Source organism: Labrus mixtus, chromosome 20 (genome assembly GCF_963584025.1).
Source record: "Labrus mixtus chromosome 20, fLabMix1.1, whole genome shotgun sequence".
Classification (NCBI taxonomy): domain Eukaryota; kingdom Metazoa; phylum Chordata; class Actinopteri; order Labriformes; family Labridae; genus Labrus; species Labrus mixtus.
Genome location: NC_083631.1, coordinates 2,954,162 through 2,965,964, shown reverse-complemented (window position 1 = coordinate 2,965,964; position 11,803 = coordinate 2,954,162). Strand labels below are relative to the sequence as shown.

At 41.2% G+C, this 11,803-nt stretch overlaps 1 protein-coding gene across 1 annotated transcript in view; it reads right to left on the bottom strand.

The window, feature by feature from the left end:
- Positions 1–7,398: 7,398 nt before the first annotated feature.
- Positions 7,399–11,803, bottom strand: part of tbcd (tubulin folding cofactor D) — a 30,585-nt gene continuing 26,180 nt past the window's right edge. Inside the window, exons 33-39 of the mRNA XM_061027405.1 lie at positions 10,048–10,169; positions 9,354–9,431; positions 9,178–9,264; positions 8,999–9,086; positions 8,242–8,351; positions 8,060–8,144; positions 7,399–7,969 (exon numbers count right to left, since the gene is read on the bottom strand). Coding sequence (XP_060883388.1) covers positions 7,949–7,969; positions 8,060–8,144; positions 8,242–8,351; positions 8,999–9,086; positions 9,178–9,264; positions 9,354–9,431; positions 10,048–10,169 — 591 coding nt within the window. The 3' untranslated portion in view covers positions 7,399–7,948. The remainder of the gene's footprint in view (positions 7,970–8,059; positions 8,145–8,241; positions 8,352–8,998; positions 9,087–9,177; positions 9,265–9,353; positions 9,432–10,047; positions 10,170–11,803) is intronic.

The window sequence follows — 11,803 nt, the reverse complement described above, 5'->3', positions numbered from 1 at the left end:
TATCAGAAAGCCTGGTTGGATAATGGATTCCAAATGGTGGTGAGCCTGGGCAGGAGCCGGTTCAGGGCTGGAGGAGAAGGAGGAGGTGGCCACGGAGAGGGAGCACAAAAATCAGGAGGAGGGGGAGCAGAGAGATATGACTCCTCAGGTTCTGACCCTTGGCTGCCCCCACGCCCGTGTGCTTAGCCAGATTGAGACCATATTGCTGGTGTTACTCCAAGAGATGACTGAGTGACAGAATAATCTCAAACATAGCCCAGTGAAGTTATCTTTAAATGCTCCAGTTATCTTTAACTTGTGCTAATTGATAAAGACACTCTCTTCACTCAGAATGCTAATGTAGCATTGAGCTGGAGCTAGCACTCCTGGCTAAAACACAACATTTCCTCCAGCCAATCCGCATTTATCTCTATTAAGAAAGCTGAATGAGATGAAGCCACATCTTTCATGCAATGTCCTCCTCTATATTCCCAGGACACACTGGAAGCTTGACAAGATCTTACATCCCGAAGGCTTAACACCAAAGCAAAAATAATAGAATCCCACCGAAACAAAACACAAGCTAATCATTATGGCTCCAAACACATCGTACATAGTCATGCATTCACACACATGGACTACAGGACCACCCTTGAGAGCTGACCCGGCCATGCCCCCTACTGCTCAGCGCTGGCGTGTGTCCAGAACAAACTGGGCCTCTCCGTAGGGAACTGTGGAGGCTCGAGTCCGGAGTGCTTAGCAGGCGCCGAGGGGGCGGCAGGCTGCCAGTGGTCAGTCCCTGCCGCAGCTTCTGGGAATGGTGTCACACTAACACTAACCCCCCTATCCTCACACCAGCCAGCTCCTGGGTTCAGGGCTGGGTGCAGAGGTCGAGAAAGAACAGCACTCCTAGGAGCGAGCAGCTGGACTCGCTGTCATGCATGAGCTCACTTTGGCAAGAGTCCAAACGAGAGGCGAGCTAGGCCCCCGACGTCTGAGCTGTCTCCGTGAAGTCACTCTGCAAGCATAGATCAACACAGAGTAGCAGCAGCAGCAGCACATGGTCTCTGCTGACAGGCCTACAGACTAGGGATGGGATTTTAAAGTAATCTCAAGTACTCTCATCACCTTAGGAAGAACTTGGGTACTTACTGGTTATATATTATTTACCGTTAAAAAAACATCAGATACAGAACTCCCGGTAGTCTGCAATATGTTTTCTGTGGTGTGTCGCTTATCAGTATGTGTATGTGTAGGACAGTGGTCTTCAAATCCCTGTTCTAAATGGAGGAACAAGTGACGGTAACATATGACTCCATGGTGCCAACCGAGGATGCATCAGGTGCAACCTTTGCAGCACAATATATCCTGTAATTAATTGTGCACCAATTCAAACAAGATGACGGACTCTGAAACGGACGACTAATACGCTTTTTTGAGTTTCAACTCTATTGAAGGGATACCAATACTTTTGGTAAAAAACAAAACAACAGGGGCCTCGGAACTTCAAATGATCTTTTAAATAATTGGTTAAATTATGTGATGTTAGCTATAGCTAGCACATTCACTTAGAAATGAAAGGGTAAAGGTGGATGCAAATGGAGAATCCTCTTTAAAACCAGGCTTCTCAATTCAGTTAGGCCTGAGAGGTCCTCACAGGCTACAAAGGCTGGGTCCTTTGTAGACCTGGTTCTTCAAAGAATACTACCCCTGAAATGAGTCACAGCTATTGCACTGTGACTTCCGCAGCATCTTTTTTAACATCATATTCTCCCCCCTGAGACCCCACCTGCCCCGTCCGACAGAGAACGCCTCCCACTGTGAGGAACATGTGTGGAACTGTCAGGATCTTTTTGGGGGCTTTTTTGTCACACCATTATCTACCTTAAACCAGCTTGTTGGGGTGCCAATGGGTTATGGAAATCAGACTACAGCATTGATTACTCACTAAATACCCCTACCCTGTGAAAGTATTTGATTCAGTATCCGTTGGGGAAAATCTCTACTGCATACAAAGGCTTAAGTCCTGATTGTTTCTAAGTGTCATTGGAGGCCAGAGTGATGACAGGAAAAGATCTTAACCGGACTCAGACTGAAACTGATGGCTTGATTGCTCTAAATCCAATGAAAAACATGAGTAGCTAGTATGGATGTGAAGGAAGTCATAAAACTGGAAATGCTTTCAGGGCAACATGACATTGGAAAAACAGCATGTCTCTAGTGCTAAATTTAGTCTGATTATACCCATAACAGGATACTGTGAAAAAAAGAAAGTTTTATCTGACCCCAAAAACTCCAAATGATCCTTAGTAAGTAAGCAGCCCTCAGCTTATTTCATCAAACACAGAACAAAGGGAGACATTTCCCAGAAGGCTGCAAGCAACTCTCAGCAGGCCTCTTGATATCATTTTCACCCCAACACACCCCGCTGGACTACAACCTCCTCTTATGCAAAGCCTGCAGAGCATCTGTCCCTCTGTGATCACTTGTCAGACACTGTATAGCCACACACACCGTAATCATGAAGGCTATTTATGTAAAAATACTACAAAATGAAAGGTGGATTCTGGGAGATGCAGGAGCTGATAATGACAGTCAGACTCCTCCATGTTAAAATCAGCTAACAAGGCAGGCTAACTAGAGGCTAACAGCTATATTGGGGAGCTCTTATAAGAAAAGTGGCCATGTGTCCCATATAGGAAATGAAGTGGAATAGCAATCTTGTGGGGGTCAGCAGCAGAATTATGACCTTTCCATTCAATTAGCCAATTTATCTACAAACATCTGTGTGTGCTGTTGATATAAAAACACACTGCCCATTAGCCTGCGGTCTCTAGCAAGGACACAGGCTTAGCATTTTACCCACATTCCCCAAATCTTACCCAGCTGCCTCCATTTCCAAATGACTATAATTCTAAACAACGTGGTAATTTCCTGGGCACAGAGCGTATGCCTGGTGTGCTGCTGATTATGGCTGTTTGGGAAACGTATAAAGACTGTGGTTTCCTGGAGGGGAGACCGCATCAGCCGTCATATTCATAATTACAGCACTTCTGCTATTTCTATCAATCATATAATCATCCTATCTCTGCTATTTCTATCACTTGTATAATTATCTCATTCATTCAGTCATTTTTATCTCCATTTGTTTTGGCAATTTCCTAAAAATCAACAACTTCCAAAAGTTCTGCTATACGGAGTGAAGCTTTTCGTCTTACACTCATTATGAGCACAAGCTGCTCTTTAAGTGCTGGACTTGATATTTGTACTGCAAAGTCAGGACAAATTTATGATTCTCTAAATGAGGAGAAAGACCCGTCTGAGCAGGTCTGCTGCTGTCCTTACATAAACATTAGACACAGGTCTGGAGCAGTGAAAACTATCATTATTCAATTAGAGGGCTTCTCAACCCCAAAGCCGAGCTAGTTGTAACAGCTGCACCAGAGCTCCATAAATTAAGGGCAATTTAGGCCGGAGCTCTACTAATGAGACTGTCTAACGAGCTGGAGGGGGGTTGTACATAGTTGTACATGTAGTTGTAGCCATAAACAGAAAGTCCCAGCAGGAGTAACACCTGGGGACAATAAACTCAGCAGACAATAGCTTGATCCCTGGGCTGGGCTAAACAAAATATATAAGTAAAAGTTTTAGTAGCCTATATAAAGTGAAGTTTAATGTGGCTAGTTTTGTTTAGGTGCACTTTATATAAACCTCTTAATGGTTATTAAGAGCAGGTCTGTTACACAGGTCTCTCTGTATGTTTACGCTTCTTGTACGGTGTGAACGCAACATTTCCGCAACAATCCCAAGGTTTGATTTGAAGCGCTGTGTTCTGGCACCAATCAGCAACCTCCAGTGTTGAGAAATGCAGCCAAGCAGAGCAGATCCTCAAGTGTCCACTTTAGTCTGACTCCAAAAGCCAAGGAATCCCCATTGGTCCCATGTTAAAATGCAGATTTAGAAACAATCATGTTTACAGCTTGATAAAACAAAAAAATGGGTTGTGTCTAAATGCTTCTTACTTTATGTGCAAAAACAACACGGCAGTTGAATTCTTTAATTGCTTATTTGTTTTGTTCATATTAAGTTGAGTTATGCATAACCATATTAAACACAGACGTAGTCTCAGGGATGCATTGTCAGTCGCCATTTTGGAAATGCCATCTCCACCTCACTTTCAAACAATCTAGAAACTGACAACGCAGCAGATCTGAGGCCTTGTAAATAGTAAATGTAATAGCCACAGGAGACACCAGCCATCAGGAGGCCCCTTTATTAAGACGCAAGGTTATACACCTCTGCAGACGGGGACATTTGAACCAAGTCATTTTGCTCAATTTCACAAAACAATAACTATCTAGAGATCAACAATGAAACAGTAGAAAAGCATTAGGAAATGTTTCACCTCTTAACTCTCCATGACACTTTGTTTTAACTCCCATTAAAGCACACCACATACATCTACATGTTTGGCACAGTTCTAACTGCGATCTTTGCACAAAACCACACATGTAAATATTGCATTTCTGTCGCTCATAATATGTTATAAAAAAGAAGTGAATATTGCAGATTGTCTTCTTGTCCTTTGAGTGTACTCGAAATGGGCTGTTGGTTTAAACCAGTACATAATCTGTAAAAAAAAAAGAATGAATAAACAGAAGGTTATCCTGAGGGCAATTAGTCTAACATTGGCCTGTGTGTCCAAAACCACAGTTGAGTCATTGATTGTATAAGGGGAAGTGATTGTCATTATGTATGCTCCTGTGATGTTGATACCAATCAGTGGATCATGAGGGGAATTACAAACGAACTGTTTTTCTCGAAGCAAAAAACAGAAAAGCAGTCCATGTACAGAGCCTGAATTCTTAAAAATTTTGTAAAAGTGCAAGAAGCGCTCACATGTCCTCCGACAGGCTCCATCATATGTTGCATATAAACGGATGAACCATAATCAGAATCATGAGCTCTGCAGGTTTTACAACTCGCTGTGTGTCTTGAGAGAGAAAATTGGACCCAGTTGTCAAAATGAAGAACAAATGTGTATATTTTTAACAAGTATCATAGGAGGAAGTTCCAATATGTAGACTTCAAACTGTATTAGCGCAGTACAAATGCTATAGACATCCTGCCAATACTCTATATGGAGAGGTCTGCCCCCTTCCCTTCATGATCATTCTCTTGAGTAAACTGCTTTGGGTGCCACTTAATCCCATAATAACCAGAACAGTGCAAAGTGCTAAGAGGTCTTTCCCAATATCACACCAAATGTAGTCAATGAAGGAGCAGCCCCCCCCCCTCCTCTCTCCGATGCTCTAAAAGGCCACCATTGTATGTGAAGAATTGCCATGGCTACTGCCGACGAACTGTAAGCCTTTAAGAATTATTAGCATTCCTCTCTACCCCGAGCACTGTAGCAAAGCTGCTCGCTTTGCCATCAATCCGCCTTGAGAGAAACACACCATTTCTTTCATTGGAAAACTACAGGAATTTCCATCTGGCTGGGAATTAATTAAAGTCGAATTATGGGCTGCAGCAATATTGGACTGCCCAGACAAATTCAACAACACCCATAGAGGGTACGAGTGAATGCGGAGTTGTTAATGAGCATGGTGAGAGGCCAGAAAAGCCACTTGTCAGGGGGCTCTACCTCAGCAGTAATAAGGCAAGATGAGCGTAAGACAAATAACAAAGTGAGCATTGATAAATCCATTTGTTTCTTTGGACACAAATGATCATTGAAGTCACTGAATTCAACAATATCTTTTTTTTTTAAATGTTTGTTTCCAAAAGAATGACTGAATGTGGCTTAAGATTTAAATCTATGTTATGTTACATTTAAACATTTAAAGGCAGGGTTGGTCATTTTTCAGATACACTTTTTAAGATTTTGATTGAAATTGTCATTAGGTCCCGAAATAAATTAATAATTCATCTGCTCTGAAAAAGGAACGAAGACAATCCGTCATCTGTAGCAATTGTAAGCCTGTAAAAACTTCGACCAATGTCTGCCATGAGGTACTAACCTGATGAACCAATCACCCCTCCCTGCTCGTTTTCTACCTGTGCGTGCACTAGCTCACACTCAAAGTGCATCAACGATGACTGAGTGCATACTGCGAGTTGGCCGTTGCGAGTAGTAAAATAGTCAGTTTTTTTTTACATGTATTATGATAATGTTTAGTTCTTACTTACCGCTGAATGAGACATGAGAGGACATAGTTTCTACACAATGCAAGCGATGAGCTGAGGTCCGCTTCTGGAGCGATGGCACTCGTGCATGTAAATGAGGGGCGGGACTTTTGAGGGAGCACAGAGGGGAGGGGGTGGGTGTAGATCGAGCACTGAGGGAATGCTACTTTCAAAATCATGCTAGTTTTAGAAAATAACCACCCCAGCCTTTAATTGGATTGATTATTACAGAAAACAAATTGGAGGTTTTATTCTTATAGGCATGATTTTTCTGTCCTCATCCAGAGTTTCTTTATGGAAGTCAAATGTGATCACGTGAAAATTGAAACCAGAAGATTCATGTTTATGGAGTTTTGGCAGGAAAAGTCTGTTTATTCCCGATTAAACTGTAAAAGACTAACAAGGTAGTAATGGCCATAATGTTATTCAGGACTTTGCAGCAGAACAACGCCAAACACGTGATAAACAATGAAATTACATTGTTTTCCCCATTTTATGATGATCATTGGGGAATTTTAAACCTAGTTAAATGAATCATATGACTGAAAATAATGCAATAGAGTGATTACCAGGCTATGGCATCTCTGCAACATATTATAAACAACCACCTAATTCTTTAATAATACAGCAATTGTATCTGTGTGAGACAGCGAAGTTGGCTTGAACAATGTGAGCACTATTAAGACTCCGAAAGAGAAAGTCTGACACAACAGGCCCTGTTCCACAACTTGGGAGGCTCTGCTATCAGAGCTGGGACTCTTCCAGTCCCTGGCACCTCCAACCAACCATGCAGAAAAAGTAGGTCTGCATGGGACCCAGGAGGACGCAGGACCGGAGTGATTCCATGGTTTGTGCCCAAAACAGCTACATGGTGAGTATTTCCCTGGAGTGTACGCAAACAATAGTTTCAGTTACACCTCTCTAAGTAGTTCCAGGTACAGGTTACATGAAAACAGCTCTGTTAAGAACATGTCTCGAATCTCACTAGACTCTGACATGAGGAGGACAATAAGAGGTGTTTTGTACAGAAAACTTCAATAACAGCCTTCATGTGTGAAAGACACGATTCAACAAAAGAAGCAGACAGTTGATTGTTCTCATGTTCAGAGCTTCATCACTGAACAGGTGAAACATCCTTAATGAAAGTAGGTACATGTGATATCAGTGTGCTGTGTTTGGCCTGATCGCATGCAAGAATTATGTTGTAATAATAACCAATAACAAAAGAAATGTGATGCTGTTGTCTATTTATTGTCATGGCAACCATTCAGACTGTGATTCCTTGGTGAGTATTCAAAACAAAAAAATCACAGTCGGGAACAGTTAGGAATGATGATCCGGCCTGATGATCTATCTTACTTTTCAAAACATTCAAGGTCTTTTTCTTTGAAATGATTCAGGGGAACGTACAGAACTTTTACAACTCAAACATTTGAAACCCTCGAAGAATGAAATTATTCTTTCAGCTCTAATCAAACATTAAGAGTCAATATTATTTTTCCATTTCTAGTACCTAAATCTTTTAATGGTGTTAAGCATCAGCTGTTAAAAACATTAAACAATATTCCACCTCTGTCATACATTAGTGCTTTTATTAGTCGTCAGCTTTTTAACATGCAGCCGTCGAAGTGCAGTTTTCTTTAGAAGTGTTATTCTTTAGTTAGATGTGGTGTTTTCTGAAAACCTGATACAAGGCAGCTTCAGGGGAGTAGCACTAACAGTCCAGTCTTTACTCTTACAGCTTGTTGCCCACAACCAGGTTTTTGACAGCCTCTTATGATCAGGAAACCAGGGCAGCACTCTGTGGATCAGTTGACATGTTAGCTTTGTCCAACGAGGAGATAAATCATAAAAAACATTTTGTTGGTTGAATCTTCACTTAAGTGGTTACCTTGGCAACCACTTGTGGACGGGAGACTCCCAACAAATCACAAAGCTGATTCCTGTGGGGCCGGACTGTAGCGAGGTTGCTCTCCCTGGAAGGGACAGACAACAGTGAGTGTCACACACACAAACAAAACGCATTTGAAAACTAGAAAGTTTGTAATAATTGAATCAAATGACAACACTAACCAATTAGTGTCACTTAGCAGGGTAGTGACATCATCCAACACTTCTGGATCTATGACATCATCGTAGTACAGCAGCATCTCGTACATCTGGCTGGCTGTGGTCTTCCTGATCTAGAGTTCAATAAGAGGAACATTTATTTTTTTCCTCTAATGTAACTGATGCTGCACAAAGCAAAGTAAAGAAAAAGCACAAGGTGATGACAGCCATGATAGAGGCTTCATGAAACAGTAGAGACAAAAATGATACCTTCAGCATGTTATCATACTCACAATGTCAAGGCTATGTGCTGATGTTTAAATATCAGTAGAATATATACTATTAGTTCTGCCTGTATTTGGTCAAAAGTAAACTAAAGTACTTAATGAATGAGACCTGATAAATGTGCTCGTTATGCTAATATAAAGTACACATTTCCTGTTAATTCATCAAAACATTGAATGAGTCATGTTACTCAAGACATTAAGATCAGCGTCATGTTTCATCAAAGTTTTTAGGATTCATCTTCTGGAAACCATGAATCTTTATTTTTCAAGCAATCCATCTGATAGCTGTTGACGTATTTTGTCAGGACCTGTCTTGATCAAACAATCAACAGTTGCACTCCTAAAGCTACACTAATAGTCTGGAAAGAGAACATAGTAACACAATATAAATGACTTATACAGCAGCCTTACATGTTTCATAGACAATTAAGGTGGATAAAACCTTTTGGAAGTTTGATAAAAAAATTGAGAGTTTTCCTCTCTTTTGAATTTACCACTGGGAAGGGATGGCAGAGCATCATCAACAGCTGGGACAAGACTTTCTTCCTCACTTCCCCCTGGAACTGGACCAGCCCACAAAAGCTGAGAAACAGCAAACAGCACAGTCAGCACAAGATGGTGTTTTCTGCCTCGGTCCAACATAACACGTGTACTCAATGAGATGAAGACTTACACAGATATACAGGCCTGCAGCTTGAAAATATCTTTGGCCTTCTTTGACTCTTTGCAAAGAGTCAAAACGTCCACACAGAACGGATGACTTTGAAAACAGAGACAGAAGAACTTAAGCTCCACAGGTATAATCTTTGTTGTTACTACTTTTTGAACAACAGTTATGGTAATACTCACTCCTCTTGTGTGGTGAAGATTTCAAAGCAGCTGTTGGCAAGTATCTGATTGAGCATCTTAAGAAAAGGAGTGGACACCCTAGAGAAGAAGAATGAGAAAAATCTGTCACGAAGGAGCTTAAAGATCATACTGCATACCTATCCTTAATAAAATTAAAAACTCATAAATAAAGCATAATCAAAAAGTAACAATAAACATGATTAAATGGAAACAAAGCACAGCATAGAAGAGAGAAAAAAGAAACCATAGAGTGTATAAAAGAAGTAGACATAGTCAGTGAAGCCTTTAATAGAGCCAGACATGACGCATTGCCATCCCTCAATACTAATCAACAAGTTGCCATGGTAACAGCTTGTCAATCATAAACCTTTATTGCCTATTTTACAGGATGGGATTAAAATTGATTAAAGGAACATGTTGGTTTGAAGAAAACTCAAAACTAGTGATTGACAAAAGGACACATTGGGGACATTTTTACAAGATGTTTTTTCTCCAACAAATGGGGAGTCACCCCATGATGGCCATTAGAAAGGGTCTTAGTTTTTAACCAATCTATGCTTGCAACAAGTACAAATAAATGTGAACAAAAATCCATGAAAGTTCCCTTTTGAGACATGGCTTTAAATAGACCAGGCTGACACTTCCTACAGTCTGACACTGAAAGGACCTGAATGAAAAAAAATTAAGAAACTACCTGTCATTCTTAAGATTGTCTCTGAAGACGCTCAGCAGAGAATCTCCAAACTCTGAGAGAGCCGCATTGTCACGCTGGATCACTCTCAGGTAGTCGAACAACCATTGTGATGAAAAGTGAACCTTAAGGAGAGAAGGAAGCGAACAGATGCAGTTCATATGCAGCAGCAGCAGGCTGGATGATGAAACAGGGGACGTAAAAAACATATGGTCTCAAACTCATATTGGTGAGCCTGGTTGGTACTCATGACTGTTTTCTTTACCTTTTCTTAGGGAAATAATGTGTGAGGATGATAGGTAAAGAGTGAGTCATAGAGGTTTGTTTTAAGCCTGTGACTTGTGATTCATTGTACTGGTACGGATCCTTTAACAGATAGTACCTAAAAACGGATGCAAAGGTATTTCAATCTAAGTAAAAAATAATAAAGATTTGGTCGCGATAACATTCCATCTATCCATCCATTATCTATACCCCTTTTTCTGGTTCGGGCTCGCGGGGGGCTGATGCCAGCTGTCATTGGGCAAGAGGCGGGGTACACAATGGACTGTTCATCAGTGAATCGTAATAACATTATACTAGTTATTTATTTCTGAATCAATGCCATAAGAAGATACATTGTTGAACTTATGATACCATCCGACTGCAGGGAGACCTTGAAACTTGCAACTTAGCAACACAGTTTGATAGAGATACACAAGGATACATTGAAGAAACCTTGTGTTTGAGATGTTTTGATAAAAGACTCTGAAAGGCTAGATTTCTGATTTGGAGCATTTAGAGTTTATACTGCCAAGAACGTAAACATGTGAAACACTGTTGTGAAAAATGATTTCTCTCAGTTTTGGGACTCGGTGAGTTTCTGCCGTTTGGCTTTAGTTTCTCGACATTCTGGTTGGCCTGCAGTGCAGCTCCTGGAAAGTGAGTGGAAGCTTCATCTCTCTCTGGTCTGTGTGAATATGTGCCTGTGGTGTGAGAATGGTAATCTTGGCCCACGTATCGATGCAGCATTGGCTCAGTTTCCTGCATTCAGCCCTGTACAAACATATCAGTCCGTCACGTCTCTGAGGCTGAAAGAGCAGGAGGTAAAAGTCAAACGAGAGCCAGAGAGTCTCATAGGGACTATGTTTACGGCCTCCATTGGCAGATGAGGCCAGCTTTACTGATTTCACTGCTGTTACAGGCTTTAAACTTGTTTTTCTTTTATTATATCCACAAACAGTGAATGTTAAAAATACCAAAGCTATCATAAATCTTTGTGGGTAGGACCCATTTTCCAATGATTGGTTTTGAGAGGTCAGGTCAAAGTGGAAAATGAGGATGGGGGCTTGATCAACCCCTTTTAGGGGCCAATATGAGCCTCCAGAGTGATAGTGTGCAAGAGGTCAGGAGGGGAACATAGCAAACCCGCTTTAAAGCTGTTATTTAGCACTAAGTTAACAACTTTCAAATGATGGGAAAAGACTGTACCATGAGGGCCCTGTGAGATCATTCTTTCTGGACACATCTGGATCAATGTTTCAGCTACAGGTGGTTGCAGCAGTGGAGGCAGAAGGGTAAAGGTGTAGATAAATAACACAGCATGATACCTGTCATATAACAATTCATAGAAAGTCCGCCCTTCTAGGGAGAGTAAGGGACTGCAGCTCAGAGGACATTAGACACATGGCGCCCCCTGTTGGCCTAAATTAATCTTTAATAATAACAGCCAAGAATTGACTTTGTGATTATTGGCAGAAGGATTCCCCACCATTAAGTG